The following is a 20,217-nucleotide window of genomic DNA, read 5'->3' as shown; positions in this document are numbered from 1 at the left end:
CCAATTTATCACAATAAAACCAATCGCAACTATTGTTTATTTGTTCATTTTTCCGGAAGGGATAATTGTGTAAATAGAAACGATATCTGATCCTTTTTTAGAATGGAAACAAATTTCGGTCATATTATCGTTTATAGAAACGATGTATCAAGATTACTATAAATAGAAATCCAATTCTCATCTATTATACAAAAATACAAAAAAACTTTTGTCAGGTTACCAATAATAGAATCACTCACGTCATCTATGTAACTGGCCGCATTACCCAAGTTTAGTCACAACTTAAAAAAAAACACGCAGTTTGCTTTTTCTACAGATTCACAACAGTTTTTTTATTTACACTTCAATTATGGCTGATTTTAAAGGATATTTGGTCATCCTTCTTTTAGGTGTCATATCGACCAGTTTGCTTACTGGCAAGAGGTGTATAAGCGAAGGCGAGGACGGAGGAGTCATAAGGCGGATGTTAAACGATATTACTGAAGTTATGGGTACTTTTAACCTTTCTGACCATATATGGTTTTTTAAGAATCTAGACGTACAAGGAGTTAAAAAACGTTCCAAGGAAATTCGGGCTAGATTCGATTCCTTAATAGAAAAGATCATAAAGGAGCATGAAGAGGTAAGAAAGGAAATAAAGAAGAAAGGAGAAGTAAAGGACTTGCTTGATAATTTACTGGATATTTCAGAAAATGAGGGCACAGAGATAAAATTGGCTGGAGAGCACATTAAAGCCTTCTTTCTGTTAGCATTATATATAGCACATCATTTTCTAACTTTTTTTTTTTTAATCGTTTGTATATACTTAAAGTTTTTAATTAGATAGATGAGTTTAATTTCAGGACATAATGGGTGGCGCAACACAGAGTCCCTCCATATCGACCGAATGGGCTTTGGCAGAACTCATCAACCATCCCAACATAATGAAAAAAGCAGTAGAAGAAATTGACCAAGTTGTCGGTAAAAACAGGCTCTTACAAGAAGCTGACATACCAAACCTTCCTCATCTCCAAGCAATCGTCAAAGAATCACTGAGGCTGCACCCTCCCGGCCCAATGATTATAAGACAATCCAGTGTAGATTGCACTGTAGGAGGTTACCAAATTCCAGCAAAGACTACCATTTTCTTCAACGTATGGAGCCTTGGTCGAGATCCCAACTACTGGGAAAGCCCATTGGAATTCAGGCCTGAAAGATTTGACGAGAAACAAATGGATGTGAGGGGACAAAACTTTCAATTTTTACCGTTTGGTAGTGGGAGGAGGATGTGTCCTGGGATTTCACTAGCGTTAATGGTCCTACATGTGACCCTCGGTTCTATAATTCAGTGCTTCGAGTGGAAGGCTGGGTGGGATGGGAATCTAACTAGTGTTGATATGGAAGAGGGTACTGGAATCACACTTCCAAGAGCTAATCCTTTAGTTTGTATCCCCGTTGCAAGAATCGATCCCGTCCCCTTGTGTATGTAATATGTCACATATGGAACTTTACCAAGTTAGTAACTTGTTAGATTTTTGGTACTGTTTGTTAAAAAATAATAATAATAATAATAATAATAATAATAATAATAATAATAATAATAATAATAATAATAATAATAATAATAACAACAATAATAAAAAGAAACAGATAAACACTAGATGTTCTGTTTTGCAGTATTACTATATTACAAAAGTACACTATTGAAAAGTATCATATTGGCTGAAGTTGACAATAGGTGGGGCAGACAAGAAACATCAACTTGACTTATCTCTCATAGTCAAAGGATCAGATATCTAATATAAATGTTGAATCAATAAACAAAATACAATTATAGTGCATTTAAGTCTAAATGGCTTTTAGTCATTTACTTGTATATAGCCTTTGCTATGCTTACGTATGGTTCACTAGAAACATTAATGTGCAAGCTTCCTGTGTTGATATGTGATCAATCTGTCATGCTTATTGGTTTTTTCTGGTGTCCAGTTTAGATTTTTCAGTGAGGTCAACAAAAAGTGGTACAAAATATGTGAAATCTAAATAAGAGTAATGATATATGCGCCAATTTTACAGGTCTAAAAACATGCCGAATCTATATAATTGATTGTGCCATGTGTTTAAATAATCTTTTTAGGTACATCTTTAGGCTTACATTTTAGACACATCAATCATTTTTCATTACATTAACAATGAAAGCAAAACCCTTTCAATTAATGTGAATGCAGTTTGAGTTTGGGAAATCAGTTTGAAACGGATTACCAACGTTGGATAAAGTGTCCTGTCTTGACTTTTCAGTTTTCAATCAAATTTTTTTTTTCTAAAAATATTACGCCTGCTCGTAACCTAACGGCTATGTATAGTTAGCACTCTCTACCTTAAATAACACGAGTATTTATGAGTTTACTCGTAAATAGAAGACATATGAACAAAAAGCTGTGTTGAAAATCCTTTTTGTATAGTAAAACCAAACCGTTTGAAAACTACATTTATGAATTCTGACGTCATTAAGTTATTATGTATGACCCGTCGGACCCTGCTTACCGGGCCGTTTAAGAAGCTTTTCAGGATGTATGCCATGTCTTTTTTTTTTTTTGCTTGTTTGAAATTGGAGAAATAGAGTATATCATGCAACTGCTGAAGACAAAAGAAAAGATTAAAGATGATGCTCTTATTCCTATGCTAAAAAGAATTGCTCTGTTCTGGTTTGATAATTATCCTTGTAGCTGGTGCTTCTGTTTTGCATAATGCATGCTTTCCTGCTTGAAAATATGTTATTTGTCTAATTGGCTAACTGATCTCCTCATATTTTAAGATAACTTTAGATCACAGATAATAATGACATATATTAGTGGATTACTTGATGTTTAAGAGATATTAAAATAACATATGGTACTTAATGACTAATGCTACCACCATAACTTTGTCAATACTGCCGGCTAGAACATTTAAAAGACATAATAATACAAAAATAAAAAATACATAGTTTAATCACAACTTGAAAAACATGTGGTTTGCTTTTCTACAAATAGAGAACATTTTTCTTATTTTCACTTCAGTTATGGCTGATTTTCAAGGATATTTGGTTATCTTTCTTTTAGGTCTCATATCGATCGTTATAGTAAAGCTACTAATCAAATCAAAACCGGCTAAATCTCACCTTCCTCCAACCCCTTTTGCCCTTCCCATCATCGGACATCTCCATCTCCTTGGTCCAAAACCTCATCATGTTTTTCACAATCTTTCGGTTCAATATGGGCCAGTTTTTCGACTCTTTTTGGGCTCGGTGCCTTGTGTTATCTTTAGTTCATCAGAATCAGCAAAAGAATTGTTCAAAACGTCTGATAGTGCCTTCTTAGACAGACCGCGTAATTCATGCATGGATTACATTTCCTATGGAGGTAATAGCATGATCTTTGCTCCGTATGGATCATATTGGAAGTTCTTGAAGAAAATCGTCATGTCAGAACTTCTAAACGCTAGAACACTTGACTCCCTCCTTCCCGTCAGAAGTTATGAACTTGATCGTTTTATAACATTTTTATCACATAAGGCAAAGGATGCGAAGCCGGTAGAACTTCAAGCCGAGCTCATGACGATGACAAACAACGTGATATCACGAATGCTTACTGGCAAGATGTGTACAAGTGAAGGCGACGATGAAGGAGTCATTAGGCGGATAGTAACCGATATTGGTGAAGTTATGGGTACTTTTAACCTTTCTGACCATATATGGTTTTTTCAGAATCTAGATGTACAAGGAGTTAAAAAACGTTCCAAGGAAATTCGGGCTAGATTCGATTCCTTGATAGAAAAGATCATAAATGAGCATGAAGAAGTAAGAAATGAAATAAAGAGGAAAGGAGAAGTAAAGGACTTGCTTGATATTTTACTAGATATTTCAGAAAATGAGTGCATGGAGATAAAATTGACTAGAGAACACATTAAAGCCTTCGTTCTGGTAGTAATATATATAGCACATCATTTTTCTAACATTTCTTTTATTGTTTCTATATTGTTGAGGTTTTTAATAAAAGATTTGTACGATTTCAGGACATAATGGGTGGCGGTACACACAGTTCCGCCATATCGACAGAATGGGCTTTGGCAGAACTTATTAACCATCCTAATATAATGAAAAAAGCAATAGAAGAAATTGACCAAGTTGTCGGCAAAAATAGGCTTTTACAAGAATCCGACATACCAAACCTTCCATACCTCCAAGCAATCGTCAAAGAATCACTAAGGTTGCACCCTGCAGCCCCAGTGATTCAAAGACAGTCTATTGTAGACTGCAGTGTAGGAGGTTACCAAATTCCAGCAAAGACTACCATTTTCTTCAACGTATGGAGCCTCGGCCGAGATCCAAATTATTGGGAAAGCCCACTAGAATTTAGGCCCGAAAGATTTGAAGAGAAACAAATGGATGTGAGGGGACAAAACTTTCAGTTGTTACCCTTTGGTAGCGGGAGGAGGATGTGCCCCGGGTCTTCGCTAGCGTTAATGGTCATACACGTGACCCTTGGTTCTATGATTCAGTGCTTCGAGTGGAAGGCTGGGAAGGACGGGAATCTAACTAGTGTTGACATGGAAGAGGGTACCGGAATCACACTTCCAAGAGCTAATCCTTTAGTTTGTATCCCCACTGCAAGAATTGATCCCCTGCCCTTGTGTATGTAATATATATATATATATATATATATGTCACGTATCGAACTTTGTTATTATAGTACCAAGTTCGTAATTTGCTAGATTTTTGATACTGTTTTTTGTTTAAAAGTAAAAAATAAACAAACACTACATGTTCTGTTTTGGAGTATCCATATTCCAAAAGTAGTCTTTTGAAAAGTATCATAAAGTTGACAATAAGTGGGCCAGACAAGAAATGTCGACTTGACTTACCTCCCTTATCCAAGGATAAGATTTTTTATTAAACTGTTGAATCAAAATAAAATTAGAGTTCATTTAAGTCTAAATGGCTTAGTCAGTTACTTGTTTATAATAGCGTTTTCTATGGTTACGGTTCACTGGAACTCTGGAAGCATCGATGTACATGCTGTCTGTACCGCTGTACGTGTTTATATGTGATCAATCTGTCATGCTTACTGGTATTATTCCTGTTGTGCAGTTTAGATTTTTGAATGAGGCCAAGAATAGTGGTACAAAATAATGTGAAAATTACATAAGAGTAATGATATATATGCCAGTTTTACGGATCTAAAAAACATGCCGAATCTATATAACTCATTTTTACATTTGTTAACATCATCTTTTTAAAGGCTTACGTTTGATAAAAGAGCAAATTTGCCATTAATTATTTTAAAGGAGCAAATTTGCTCCTTTTAAGTTTATATAGTGACACATGTGAGCTTTCAAAAAAACTGGTGGCAAATTCTATCTATCATATTTTGAATGACAAATTTGCTCTTTTAACCAACTTTAAAATCAATTTCGTCACGAAATAATTTAAACGCTTTAGGATTGGACTCGGAACTGACACCAGCGACTTCGGTGCATGTCAACTTACATCGGGAAAGGTGGATCTGGGAAGGTCTATGAAGGAGTTATCGTGCAAGTTGAGACACAGGCCATGGAACATTGTTATAAAATGCTTAGATTGCAGCTGGCAATTTTGACACGAAACCTGTTAACACGACACGACCTGTTCTTAACAGGTTTCGTGTTTGACCTTAACAGGTTTCGTGTCTTAACAGATCCGGACCTGTTAAGACACGATAAAATTCGTGTCTTAACAAGTCCGAACCTGTTAAGACATGTTAAGATTATTATATTAAAAAAATCATATGTATAATACTAAAAGTAAAGGGTATGGTTCTTGTAAAACCCACTAAACTTGAGGATCCTGTACGAAATTATAAACTTATTATTGGAGTTGCACGTGAGTGATATATCACTTTTACAATCAATGAAATTCATATCACATTTTATCCTCATAGGCTCGTATTCCTCTCTTTCTCTGAAAAGGAAAAAGGAAAAATCACAAAATCAAATCCAATCTTTCTTTTATCTCCACTAACCGATCTATCTCTGTATCTATCTATCTACTGCATATATCCATCTACGACAGAGGCAATGGTGAACATAGTTTCGACATCGCCAGTTGTAGTTGTGACATCGATGACGAATAGGATTTCAATGTCCGGCCGATGGTAGTTACGATTTTTTAGATCTACCTTCGATCTATATATTGTTGTGATTGTGTTATTTAAATTGATTGTAAGTTTGAGTAATCTTTCTGATTTAATTTTGGTTGGTAAAAAAGACAATATTTTTGTTATTGGTAATTTTAGGTTATGTGTATGCTTCTTATATATATATATAAAACTTGGTAATCCTGAAACATCTCCAACGACGTGTATATATGTTTGATGGTTAACAGGTACGTTAACAGGTCCTTAACAGATGCACCTGTTAAATTTCGTGTCGTGTTCGTGTTTGAAAAAAATGACATGATTAGTTAACAGGTCGTGTTCGTGTTCTTAACAGGTCGTGTCGGACCTGTTATGCCAGCCTTAACCTCTGGTCAAGGAGACCCAACATTGTGATATTAAGAGCTCTGTGAAAAGTAAAAACTGGAAAGCAAGATTTCAGATTATGGTCTCTTGAAAATAGATCATGCTAAGTTGATAACCAACAATACACATTTCTCGTGTACCATGGAAGTGGGCACTGTGGGATATTGTGGTCCTCTATATGTTGTGGAAATCTTGACAAAAGGGAGTCCAGTGTTTTCGCATGATGTTGTTCGAAGTCTTGTGTGGAAGATTGTGCATTACAATGATGAGTGTAAGCCCCTTGTAGGACTAGCACGGATCATTTTGAGTTGGATAAACTTAAGGAAATAATATTTGATCATTTAGAGGAGCAAATAAATCCAGATTTATTGAAGGCCTTCGCAGCAATAGCATATAGATTGTGAAGAGAGACTGTGAAGAACGCGTAACAATGAATCAGGTCTGGATGAACTTGAAATTGCACTAGATTTACAAGTATGTTTTCATTTTCTTTTTCTCTTTATCTACCTGGGTGATTATTAATAAACACTATTTGGCAATTGGCCTGGTTAACACATTCATCAATTGTTTTTTCATGAGTTGACATTCTTATAAATAAGTAATCTTGGTCTGATGCGGATCTTCCATATGCTCTGTTACAATGCATTTTTTTTTTATCGATTTCAACACAAATACTAATATTTACTGCTGTAAAAGACATTTGAGTCGTTGGCTTTGGCCTTTGGGCGTAATGCAATTCAGATTATATTCAACAAAATCCATGTGACATTAACACAAATCATTTATTTGACTTATTAAAATGTGAAATTACAAATAGAGTTACAATCTTTAAATAAAACCTGGTAAATAATGTAGTTCATTACAAAAGTATATAGAATTGAAGCAAACTTATTTCGGTTAAAGTTCATTGCCCTGCACTTCAATCCCTTTAAACGTTTCATTCATGACCCATTGTCGACAAGAGAATCTATTTGGGTCTAAGTTCAATGCCTTGCACTTCAAGCCCTTTAAACGTCTTGTCATAATTAGACAAATCAAGATCCATCATAATCCATTTGGTAGTAGTATTACAGAACTCCCATATTTGTACTTCCATCCAACCATCGCTCCTCTGTTGTGGAAGGCCTTTTATTATGGGTCTATTCATTGGCCAGTGAGTATGATTAACCCTTCCGTTAATAATAACTGGGGTCAGAGGAGGACTAAAAAAGATAACGCATATTGAACGGGAATTGCTATCTTTGACATGTGCAGGAGGAGGCTGAGCTATGTTCTTGTCTGCTTCTTGTTTGTAGACAAGGTAAGCTGCGTATGTCGTTTGAGGGGACAGTAAACTGGATTCAATTTCATAGAATATCTCAAATCTTTTATAAGGATCTTGAGCCTGAGCCACTTCAAATCTAAGAGTAGTCAAATCGTGTGAGATAGAATGTTAGAATTGTAAACTGTACTTAAAATGATTCAAAGAGATGCAAGGGTTCTGCAATTGATTATTAACAAGGACTGCTCAAAAATTCTAAAAACGACAAAAACATTGTTTCCTACATTTATCTCATTTCCATATACAGTGACAAATAGCACAATTTGATGATCCATATACAGAAACAGAACAGTAGTAAAAAAGTGAGAACTTGGGTTGATTTATGGGATGGTTGGTCGACAGAGAAGGTATACGTCCTCATGTTATGTTTTCTTATCTCATTTGCATCCACGGACAAATAGCACGTTTTTGTTTGGTGTTCTTCGTCATTCTATTTCAATGTATGTTAAACACCTTCCGGTGTCATGAAACTAGAGGGTTGCAACCAAACATATGTTGTGTGTAAATTATTCGCAGCCCAACCGTTTAAAAACCTTTGTTAACAAACTCAACGCTCAATAATCCATATGTATAGAAGTTATTGGTCATGGAAAATAAGAACATAGACATGTCTACAATAATAAGGCTGGTAATTAAATAGGAAAACAACCTTGTTTTGGGTAGAGACTTCCAGCTCCAGTAGTTGCCTTCCAAAGTGGCTCTTGCTGATAGCATAAGACATTTCATCCCATCTTTGGCAAGAGAAAACCACTGTCAAACAATTACAAATTGTAAGTACTCAATCAACAATAATGGATTGCTTCCCTTTGAGCAAGGTATATCTTTATGACTTTTTCAAAAATGATATATAGTAACGACGTTTATTATACCAACGCTCTTGGACCAAGATGTTAATTTAACATATACAAAGCAAAAAACAATCAAGGAAACGGAAAGGATTGAATAGTGAAGATTGGAAGAATGAAGATTGAAAGAGGGCCAGAGGGGTGTAAATGTGTAATGCCCTCTGTGGGCTGGCCCAAAAGTATATTCTGCTAGTCTAATATTTTATATTTCTGAAAAAGCCCAAATTGTTAGCCCTCAACCCAAATTTTCAATGCCATCAAGGCTTTAAACAAGCCGTATGGAACATAAAGATTGGAACATCATGTTAAACAATAATACAAGAACAATAGAACATGAGAAAAAACAATCCAAATATATAATTATCCTCTTCTTTTTCGCTGTTGCTCGATCTCACATCACACCTCCGTTTTCTAACTTTGATTTTATATAGACTCTATTTTAAATAAAGTAATCATAAAATCCTAATTTAACTTACAATTATGTAAACTATAATAAAAAAAAATACTTGTAATTTATTAGGGGAATAACCAATATGTTTCCGAAAGCATATAAATTAGGTGCTTCCAAAGGCAAATGAGGAATCGTATGTGTATATTTAAAATAGTTAGGGGCCTAGAAATGTAAAAAAATTTAAAATTTGCTTTAGAAGCACCTAGTTATATGTTACTAGAAGCATATAAATTGTGTAATGGTAATTAATTATTATTTATTTCATAATGAGAAAATAGTCTAGATAATTAAATATCATCTTGCCAATGGGTTGCTGGCTCATTGGTAAGGTCTTTGACTTTGGAGAAATTTATCAGGGTTTAAATCTCAATTCCTACATTTGTGGGAGTGAATAATGGAAATGAGAATGGAGAATGAATGAGAATGAAATTTTATTTTTGTGATGTTATATCTATTAATTTTAATTTAAATACTAAATAAAATTTATATTTTTCCTATATTATTCCGAATATATTCATATTCTAAATATTCATATTTTTCCTATTATTTTCATTTTGTTGTTACATTTTCAATTATTGCGAATATATTCACATTCTAAATATTCATATTTTTCCTATTATTTTCATTTTGCTTTTACATTTTCATTCTATATAATTTCATTAATTAAAATAATAAATTTAAAAATACTTTAAAAGTCTTTAGATTATGGGTAAAAAATAAAAATAGTAAAATCAACCATAGGTAGTGTTAAATGTGAGAGGAGAGTTCTACGATTGATTATACAGGTAATTCAATATCTCTTATCAAATTTACCACTTGGCCATCGTTGATTAGGAACCCTTTGCGAAGAATAGAGTAGATTTCCTTCTTCGTTGCATTTTTTCGCACACCATGTGTTGACTTCTCGAGTATGTCCTTGTAATCATTCGACAATATTTGCTCCGAAAATGTCTCTGAATCATCTGTAATGGGCTGCAAATCCTCCCTCTCACTATTTAACAACACCTCATGCTCCACCTGTGATCAAACATTACCAAATTAGACTTTGATATATACTATGGAACGTACAAACTATCATGAAAATATATCCCAGTAGGTACTTTTACATTTCCGTTAAAAAAAAAGGTACTTTTTTATTAATAATTTATAGTAACGCCCAATGCCGTCTTCCACGGGTTTTGGGTCCCAATAACTCGATGGTGTATGGGGAGGTTAAAATGTAGACAACCTTACCCCTACCACGACGGTGTAGAGAGGTTGTGCTTCCAGGTTCTATTTAAAGATAGAAAATGACCTCCGGCCTTGCAAAGAATAAAAATAGAACCCATGAACTCTGTCTCCAGAGGCAAGGGTGGAGACAGAGGTCATAGGTTCCATCCTCATCCCTTGCAAGGCCGGTTCCTATTATATATAATTGAAGAGAGTTTGAAACACTGGAAACGTCATGTATAAAAGATGATAATGTAGATTATAGCTGGTACTAGATATAGACCTGTGTCAAATCCACGGATTGTTTATGGTATATTAAAGATAATATTAAATATGTGGAATTTTAAAAAACCTGCGAGAGAACAAATCAGTTAATTCAAATAGAAATAATGTAATTAAACTTATGAAAGAACAAACCGATAAATTTGAATATAAATAGTGTGATAAAAATCAAAGTGGCCAAATGTAATACTGAAAGATTGACGAAAACGTTTAACTTGTTCGTCTATGAATATCATGTGAAGGTTTATTGTTATAAGTTGTAATTGTTTTCTTAACCATACCATTAAAGAAACTTTTTATAGTTTTTGTTATGCTATTTGTTTTTCATAAAAGTTTTAGATTATATAATTTATCAATTAACGTATATTATTTTTTAGATATAATCATTAATAATTTGATAAGCTATAATTAAAAATAACTTACCTAAGTTTGGTAGGATGAACATTAATTGATGCCAAGTTGGTTTTTTTATTTATTGAAAAGATATTTTTTACATTATTTAATTAGTTGGATATTTGGGATAGACATGAGTTTTATATTTTATGTTTTTTATTTCAATAAAATTATTATTTTATAAAAAAAGTTTAAAAGTGTAAATTGATAATGAAAAACAAAAAAGTGTAAATTATTATTTTCAAGAAAAATGTTTAAAAATGTAAATTGTTCATAGAAAATCAAAAGGTGTAAATTATATTATGAAATGTGCTAATTTAATTAAATTAGAGAAATTGAGAATTTGATTGGTTAATAATTATAGTTGGATGAAAATTAATTGATGCCAAGTTGTTTTTTTTTTATTTATTAAAAAGCTATTTTTTATATTATATAAATAGTTGTATACTGGATAGACATGAGTTTTAGATTTTATGTATTTTATTTTAATAAAATTATTATTTTTAAAAAAAGTTTAAAAATGTAAATTGATGATAAAAAAAGTGTAAATTATGAGTATTATTTTAAGAAAAAGATTTAAAAGTATAAATTATTGATGAAAAACCTAAAAGTGTAAATTATATTATAACATGTGTTAATTTAATTAAATTAAAGAAAATTAAGAGTTGTAATTGGTTAGTTGAAGTTAAATCTGTTGTCTTTTAGTCTACGATACGAAGATTAAGATTAAAATTGCTCAACTTACTTTCTCCAGGGGTCGAAATTCGATGCCTTCTACTAGAATATATGGACAGTTCTCGATGTGAAAAACAATTTTAAGATCATGATCTCTCTTTTCGCTGGTAAACTGAAACAATTCAACAAACGACCATCCATCTTGTCTGTCGTCGAAAAGAAATGCATAAGATATTTCCCCTCCTAACTTGTAATTAAGGCCTATGTATCTTTCATCACCTCGATCCATTTTTTTCAGCACAAGGTTCACAGTGTATGTGACCCGTGGTGACAAGAACCCAGTTTTTACATGTGCTCTGAATTCTTGAACCTTCAATCCATCGCTTTGTACATTTGGTTTATAACATCCAACTGCAAATCTGTGCGCACGAAGAAACAGCAAAGCAGAGATGATACATTAATTGGAAAAACCAATATGCTGCTAGAAACATGGAAGAAACATGTTTCCCCTTAACAAACTCCACCCATGAAAATCACATGTTTGAATATAAAATCTCCTCCCCCTGAAAATCATGGTGGAAGCCTAGAAGCTAGCATACTAGTTAAGTACCCCTACATTAATTACTTTTCTGTTTATACTAATTTATTAAATCATTTCATAATTGGCAAATCTCATTTCATAATTAATAATCTAGAGAAATTAAAGGAGGAGGATGAAATTAAGAATCGATCACCTTGATTTATGTACTTCATCCGCATATATAGATTCACTTGCAATCCGAGTCAAACATTCAGCTATAGATATCAATTCACAATGCTCTCCTTTCAAATTTATCGAAAACCACTGTCCATTAAACTCATTAGCGTGAGAAGATATATATCTAAAATTTCTTTGTTTTAAATGTTATCATCGCAGTTGCAAGTTGCAATATGAATTATTTCCATGAGTTAGTTCGTAAAATCAAATGCCTATGATCATTAAAACTAATAATTAAATAATTAACATATGTAATTAAATTACCGTTTTACCACCATTAAGGAGGGTCCCGTTGACTAGATGCTCCTTCAGTTCTTCTTCAGATGTAAAGTTTAGAGGAGGATCGGCGTCAAGAAGGATCGCCCTGTACACCTCCATGTACCCCTCTGGCAGTTTTATATCGTAAATCTCTTGGAATCCAAGTGCTTTCTCTAACTTTTCAGCAACAATAGACATCGCTGGCCTTCCTTCACGAGTATCACGCAGACATTGAAATGCAACATCTGAAAATATTTCTAATGCCTTCGGATGCATTTGTGTCTTGAGCTCTTGGAACATAATCTCATCTAACTTCTTCTCCATGTATTTTTGTTTCCACATGCCAATAAGTAACTTGCCATGTACATCATAGCATAATCTCCCGCAAAGAACTTCAGATAAGACTACGCCGAAAGAGTATACGTCTGATTCTTTGGTTAGGGTGTTTTCCATAAACTGTGGATCAACGTAGCCTGGAGTACCTACTGCGTTGGTGACAGAAACCGAGTCACCCTGATTCGCAGGGCGTATTTTTGACAACCCAAAGTCAGCAACTTTAGCAGTCATATTCTCATCAAGTAGAATATTGGCACTTTTTACATCACAATGGAGAACTCTTTGGTTTGTATCTCTAGGATCATGAAGGTAACATAGACCCTTTGCAGCCCCCACGCATATCTTGATACGTTGTGTCCAGGTGAGACTGGGATCACATAAGTGCCTATCAAGGCTTTCCATAGGTGCATATTCGTATACAAGGACCTTATGGCCTTCCTCGTCACAAAATCCCAAGAGAAGAATGAGATTTTGATGCTTGTACCGAGAAAGCGTCTGTATCTCTTTTAAGAATTCAGGGTTTCCTTGTCCAAAATGGCGATTTAGATGTTTAATTGCAACAACTATTCTCCTATTAAAAAGTAACATCTCCCCTTTATAGACAGCACCAAATCCACCAGATCCAATAGGTGTGTTACGAAAACTATTGGTGGCTTCTTTTATTTTTTCAAGTGGGATTCTAAGATGTTCAAACTCCTTTGTGATGGACGCCATTAGTTATTAATCGAGCTAGGTGCGCGCAGAAGTTGGCAGGATATGTTTTTAAGCAACAAAGAAAAAAACATATCAAAGCTCCAAAAGTCTTTAACCTATCACCTAGATGATGAATGTTATGTAACTTTTATATATATATATATATAAAAAGATAAATTAACTATATATCCTAATCCTACATACCTACACCTAAATTACATAAATGTCCGGGATGAAAGCAATACTTCCGAAAAACCCTGCATAACTAATCCACCCTAACTACAAATAAATGTAGGTAATGGAACTCGAGCCCACGTGGAACCTAAACCGTACCCCTCATATATCAGGCCACTAATCCACCACGTACGTACAAGGTAAAAGATAAAATGTTTATTTACATGTCAAGCTAGATTATTAACTTTGATAAATTAACCCGACCTGATCACAGAATTCACTACTAGAAACTGCCAACTTCCAATTCTCTGATCAAATTTCTAATTTCGACAGATTTCGTGAAATCACATACTGCATGCGTACAGACCTTTATTGATTAGCTACCTTAATTAGTAAATAAATAAATTCAATAAATAAAAATTAAACCCACCTGATCGATGCAGCCAAAACAATCTGACCAGTTGATGAGTTCGTTAAGGGAAGGTTGAGTATATATAGCAAGCAAAGTAATGAATGGCGTGTACTTATGAAAGATGATATATATATAATCGAAGAAGTACTTATCGTATTTTTTAATTTATTTGACTTAATCAATAAATCATCACCAAATGGTCTAGTGGTATTTAATTTCCATTTATGATGAACATGTATGAGTTCCCCTTCACATCTTTGGGGATAGGGGTTTCAATTGGGTATGAATTCCGTGAGCTCTTTTACGCGGATTCAGTTAAGACAATGTATGTTATATCATATTTACAAGTAATTCATACCTTTAAATAAAAAAAGTAAATGATGACGTCGGTGATGGGTGGTCACTATGTAATGGTGGCGACGATTAATGATGGTGGCGACAGTAGTAGCGATGGTGATTATTGATGTACTGTGGTTTTGAATTGATCAAACTTAATATTCAATGTTGAAAATTGAAAGTTAAAAATGAGATTTGTTTTATAATATTAGCCAAACGTCCGCGCGGTGCAACGGTGAGATGGTGGGGTGATAGGTCATAGAAGGTGATCGACCATAGGGAATGGTGTAAGAAACGAACCGGAAAACCGAAAAGCTGATCCGAACCCGGAAAAAATCGAAACCCGAAATTAAAAAAATCGAAACCCGAAAATAAAAAAATCGATGTGTAACGGTTCGGTTACGATTTTCAGTATTCATTACCCGCGGTTAACCAAACTGAACAGAATTTTGATATATACCTACATATAATCATATATATGTATATTTACATATATATGTATTGCATGAATACATCATTTACATATTTATTTAGCTAAATTTTTGTATAACTTATTGCCTAAAATATTAACAATTTTACTAACTTTCGTTCAAAATCTATGATAAATTTTGGATAATCTAAGTAATTTTCCTATATATATACTCCTTTTAAAAAAAGTTGTTAAGTTTTGTATAAAATATTTATCAAAAATATTAATAATATCATATATAAAACATTTTAAGTAATAATTCATGATATTCTAAATATAACATTAGAAAAAAGTAATTAACAATTAGATGTAACGTATATTTATTTATAAAACAAAATATTTATGTAGTTAAATAACTATAATACATAGAAAAGTTATATAATTAATACACTGTAAATTGACTATTATAATTGAAAACTTAAACTTTATATTATCATAACTTTAATAAATGGTTAACTGAAAATAAAACCGAAAGTAACCGACTTTTTTGGGTAACCAATTTTCGGGTAACCGTAATTAACGGTTCAAAATTTCTAACTAACCGAACCGACCCTAAACCGGAAAAATGGTTCAAAATTTCTAGCTAACTGAACCGAACCGTTTACAGCCCTAGTGATCGGTGATAAGGTGATCCACCTGATGGGCTCCGCCCTCGAATTTAAAAATTCGTCGAATGACATCTCTAATGAAAGATTTTAAGAACACCCATATAATTTATCGAGATACGGTTTTTGAGATAAAAAATTTTAAATGAATTAGATGAATGAAAGATAATGAGTGGTTGAGATTTTTGGGTAGATCAAGTTTATTTTTTAAAAAATGCGAGAGAATAAATACTTTATAAAGTAGTTTGGATAGTAGATATATATAAATCAGACAAGGTTTGGTTAGTAAATTCGTTGATTCCTTCGTTGACAATAAAGTTTTAGTTTACTTCATACTTTTCATATAGTATTCCAACTATGATTAGAAAATTAATGTTTTTTGATTAAATTGCTAATTAAAGGTAATTTCAATGGTTTGAAATTAACGGTGAGGAAACAAATGGTACAATAAAATAGAACTTAATTTGTTTATATACTTTAACGGTTAGTAGGTTTTTGGTATGAGTTAATCATTAATGAAGTAAAATGCAAAACGAGTATTAATATTTTGTAGTAATAAAAGTTTTGTTTGGTCGCATTTAATTTGGTCGTGAGAGCTTTCTCTCGTAAAGCCAAAGACGCCCCAAGACAAGTTCCAAATGTTGGGAAGGGGACATGATCAATAGAACTTTGTTGGATCCGGGCTGGGAGATGAGGGGCGCCCATTCCTAACCACTTTCGAAAAGGTTCGCTCATGCTGGAGGGAGCATCCCCACTTAGTGATCGGTCCGCTAGTTCACGCAAATTGTCATCCCCCTCGTTATAGTCCTCCTAAAATCAATAGCATTTCATCGGAACACATCTTGTCTTTTCACCTTAATAGTCTTATGTATAGTCACTACTATAGCCCCGACTACTAATAAAATCAGACTAGGAATGTTTAGTTTCGTTTTTATTTAAAATATATTGACCAATGCTTTTAATTTTGTACATCAAGCGTTTTTATGCGTTCTTGTACTAAAAGACACTACTGTACATTTTGGTGTAATTAAAATTAATAATTTTTGATGGGGCACATGTTAATTAGTTGTAGAGAAAATCGCATCATTAGCCAAATTTCATTGCGATTATATCAAGTTAGCTAAGTTTTTTTGGATTTTCACAAAATAGCCACCAAAATCGCAATAAACTGACAAAATCGCAATGAGATCTTCAAAATCGCAATAAGATTAACGGAATCGCAATGAGATTATGAAGAATCGCAACGAGATCTTGAGAATCGATTCTTCTGCAAAATCTCTATGAGATCCTGCAGAATCTCTTTGAGATTCTTCTGCAGAATCTCTACGAGATTATCAGAATCGCATAGAAATCATCAAAATCACATTGCGATTCTTAGAATCTCGTTGCGATTTTGAAGTTTTCGTTGCGATTTTGAAGATCTCATTGCGATTTTGTCAGTTTATTGCGATTTTGTTGGTTATTTTGTGAAAATCCAAAAAACCTTGGCTAATTTGATATAATCGCAAATTTAAAATTTCTTTCTTATAATATTTTTCTTTAATAACTATTTATTTTTTACGTACATTTATGACCATTTCTATTACATGTGTTATATCATGTTGATATATGATTATATATTAAACAAATGTGCGTGATGCAACGGCAGTGATGGTGACGGTGAAAGCAGAAAAAAGTGGGGTTGAATTTAAAAATAAATTTATTTAAAATGAGATAGTGTAGTTAATTTGAGGGTTGAAGAATCTACGTTATATATCTTTTATTAAAGATATTATAGATATATTAGATGTAGAATTTAGATTAGTAAATAAATAAAAAGGGTAATTTAGTCCGATCGGATGACTATTGAGAAATTAGAGAGGGAGATTAGGTGACTTTTGAGTTTTTTTTATAAGGAGTATGGTCGGTATGGATAGTTATGCAACTTTAACATAAGAGTTATACACTTATACATATGCATATACTATATATATATATATATATATGCCTTTATTTGTCATTTACCAACAAAATCTTCTTTACTAATAAAACATAATCCCAAAAAAAATATACTTCACCATTTTGCCACGTGGCAGCTATTCCCTGTCTTTCCAAAGAACCCCACCAAAAAATTTTCACTTACGGTCTTCTTTCTTTTTCTTATTTCTTCTTTGTTTCTTTTAAGACTGTTTCCTTCCTATGAATATGAATCAAACAATCATTTTTATGAAGATAAAATATTAATTTTGAATCCTTCTTCATTTGCATCGATGTTGTACACGGAATCGAGGGTATTTTTTCACACACTATACGGATTAGGATCTGTGGCTATCAAAGGTCAAAGAAGCCCAACACTGGTCGGAAGTTGAATTGCAGGTTCAATGTGAATATGTACGTCTTTGTATCTATATCATATAATTTAAATTTGTGGATGAATTAGGTTTAAGGTATGATTTCCCGGAATTTAATTAATTTTTTGGTTTATAATTATTGTTAATTTTTTTTGTGAGTTCAGTTCAATGAAAAGACAAAAAAAACCTAATTTTTTGGTTTAATTGATTTTTTGGAATCAGAAAGAAAAAAAAAAGCAACAATAGATCTGTATGTTGCTATTAAGGTGCATGTGTTTTGTTGGACACACACAAGATGTTTGAGTATATTTTGTTAGTCAATCTCGAGTAGTCACCCGGGTTGATTAGCTAGTATAAAATAAAATATTTTGTTAAACCCAATGCTATTAAGATGTATGTGTTTTGTTGGACACACACAAAATGTTTGAGTATATTTTTCTAGTCAATCTCGGGTAGTCAGCCGGGTTGATTAGCTAGTATAAAATAAAATATTTTGTTAAACCCAAGTGGTGAACACAAGATATATATATATATATATATATTTTGGAGCGGAACTACATTTCATTGCAATCTCGTCCTCACCACCACACCGTCGTCGCCACGAATACCACTGCATTGTGCGGGTATCGTGCTAGTTTATTAAAATATTATGAAGATATTATTCCCCTTGGGAAAATGATCAAACTCATAATAATAATAATAATAATAATAATAATAATAATAATCAACATGATCAAATCATCTCATCTACCAATAACTAAAACAGGATTGAGATGTTAGTAGCGTAATCCTTGATCAACACGTGTCCTGTTATAAATTTTTTTTAATTAAATTAGCCTTTTTAATTGTATATAGATATGATTCAATTTCCTTATTAGACTTAGAATTAAACTTAACTCTTGGTTTATAGATACAAAACACATTATAACCTTATTTGATTGATCATTTTCTTTGTAATAAACTTGTCTCCTTTTTCTTTCTTAACTATTCAACTCAATTTTCTTAATAAGCTATTTGTCGTCATCCACTATGCTTACAAATTTCGATTTTGATGTAATTATATAAATTTAAGGTAAATCCAAAACTCAAACTAAACATATATTATATTTTATCATTATTGTTTATTATAATTTAGTTTCGATTATCGATTTACTTTAACACAATTTATTTTATATTCAGGAATCATGTATGTGACATATTTGGATATCTTTATGATATAATTTATACAGTTATCATACATTGTACGAGTATTAGGTCTAGTAATCCTATATGCCATTACGGACTTACGGTAATAAGCTAATTGAAAATATAAAAATTTACTAATAGCTTTCTATGTTATTGATCTATATAAAATTCAATACTTACAAAACAAACAACAAAATAACTGAAGTTAAAACTCCTCCCAATTGTTAATATCTATTCAATATGTAAAAGTGAAAAGAATTATAGTAAAGGGAGACAGAGAGTTTATATCTGATAATATGTAATGGGCTAAAAGTTTTAGTGAATTTTTGGGCTAGTTTAGGGAAACTGAGCTCCCACCTGATCTCCTCTTGACTCAGCCTTTGACCTGCATAGTTTTGTCTCTTAGGTTTTTTCTTTGATTTCTTATCATAAGAATCTTATGACAATAGAAAATTTTCGGGTTAATTTTGTAACCTAACAAAACAAAACAATTGTATTATATTATATTATGAAAGGACCAAACTCGACTTGCCCAAATATTTTCTTTTAATAAATATATACCGCATCACATAAGGATGTGCCACTTTTTTTTACCAGATTCAGTGAGAAGTTTCAACACTTCATATATGGGCCGCATATTTTGTCCAGACAACAATAACCATCATTTTGATTCATAAAACAACTATCAAACATAAATCATTTCAAAGTTCAAAGCTTTAAAACCAAACACAAATGGATAAATAGACACATTATAACATAGGAAGGACTTTTCGTTGAACCATTCTAAATCACATTCAAACAATCAAATGAGTCAATTACCCCTTTAACTGAATTGCCATAAGAGCCTTAAATTTCCATATCATGATAATGATACAAAACCTTTATCATTTCATGACTTAAGGACTCCAACTTGAAATTACAATAAATTTAACCAAATAACACATGATATCAAGAGCCAAAAGTTAAAAAGAGAG

The 20,217-nt window shown here is 32.6% G+C and overlaps 3 protein-coding genes and 1 long non-coding RNA gene across 4 annotated transcripts; 3 read left to right on the top strand and 1 right to left on the bottom strand.

Moving 5' to 3' along the window:
* The first annotated feature begins 349 nt into the window (after positions 1 to 349).
* LOC122609207 (cytochrome P450 93A2-like) lies at positions 350 to 1,469 on the top strand. The gene is made up of 2 exons (XM_043782264.1): positions 350 to 748; positions 843 to 1,469. Exons 1-2 carry the CDS (start codon positions 350 to 352, stop codon positions 1,467 to 1,469), a joined length of 1,026 nt encoding a protein of 341 aa, XP_043638199.1.
* Positions 1,470 to 3,037: 1,568 nt separating this feature from the next.
* Positions 3,038 to 4,776, top strand: LOC122607837 (cytochrome P450 93A3-like). The gene is made up of 2 exons (XM_043780895.1): positions 3,038 to 3,937; positions 4,030 to 4,776. The coding sequence occupies exons 1-2, from the start codon at positions 3,038 to 3,040 to the stop codon at positions 4,654 to 4,656; spliced, it is 1,527 nt and encodes a 508-aa protein (XP_043636830.1). The 3' UTR covers positions 4,657 to 4,776.
* Positions 4,777 to 5,835: 1,059 nt separating this feature from the next.
* Positions 5,836 to 7,072, top strand: LOC122608125. The gene is made up of 2 exons (XR_006325167.1): positions 5,836 to 6,376; positions 6,484 to 7,072. It is a non-coding gene; the product is annotated as an uncharacterized LOC122608125 (long non-coding RNA).
* A 203-nt stretch (positions 7,073 to 7,275) lies between these two features.
* On the bottom strand, positions 7,276 to 14,356 carry LOC122608237. The gene is made up of 8 exons (XM_043781326.1): positions 14,337 to 14,356; positions 14,171 to 14,257; positions 12,710 to 13,855; positions 12,423 to 12,532; positions 11,759 to 12,107; positions 9,943 to 10,146; positions 8,483 to 8,583; positions 7,276 to 7,912 (listed from the first exon to the last, which is right to left on the bottom strand). Exons 3-8 carry the CDS (start codon positions 13,751 to 13,753, stop codon positions 7,480 to 7,482), a joined length of 2,241 nt encoding a protein of 746 aa, XP_043637261.1. The 5' UTR covers positions 13,754 to 13,855; positions 14,171 to 14,257; positions 14,337 to 14,356; the 3' UTR covers positions 7,276 to 7,479.
* Between the last annotated feature and the right edge of the window lie 5,861 nt (positions 14,357 to 20,217).

This window comes from Erigeron canadensis, chromosome 7 (assembly GCF_010389155.1).
Source record: "Erigeron canadensis isolate Cc75 chromosome 7, C_canadensis_v1, whole genome shotgun sequence".
NCBI classification, from domain to species: Eukaryota; Viridiplantae; Streptophyta; class Magnoliopsida; order Asterales; family Asteraceae; genus Erigeron; species Erigeron canadensis.
Note: the sequence above shows the minus strand (reverse complement) of the source record. Positions and strands in the feature narration are given on the sequence as shown.

Bases quoted from the DNA above. Each gene is read 5' to 3' on its own strand.
- LOC122609207 (XM_043782264.1), top strand. From the start codon at position 350: ATGGCTGATTTTAAAGGATATTTGGTCATCCTTCTTTTAGGTGTCATA. The intron at 749-842 runs GCATTATATATA...GTTTAATTTCAG, and splicing joins TTAAAGCCTTCTTTCTGTTA to GACATAATGGGTGGCGCAAC.
- LOC122607837 (XM_043780895.1), top strand. From the start codon at position 3,038: ATGGCTGATTTTCAAGGATATTTGGTTATCTTTCTTTTAGGTCTCATA. The intron at 3,938-4,029 runs GTAGTAATATAT...GTACGATTTCAG, and splicing joins ACATTAAAGCCTTCGTTCTG to GACATAATGGGTGGCGGTAC.
- LOC122608237 (XM_043781326.1), bottom strand. From the start codon at position 13,753: ATGGCGTCCATCACAAAGGAGTTTGAACATCTTAGAATCCCACTTGAA. The intron at 12,108-12,422 runs GTGATCGATTCT...TCGTGCGCACAG, and splicing joins GATGAAGTACATAAATCAAG to ATTTGCAGTTGGATGTTATA. The intron at 8,584-9,942 runs GTAAATTTGATA...ATTGTTTGACAG, and splicing joins TAATCAACGATGGCCAAGTG to TGGTTTTCTCTTGCCAAAGA.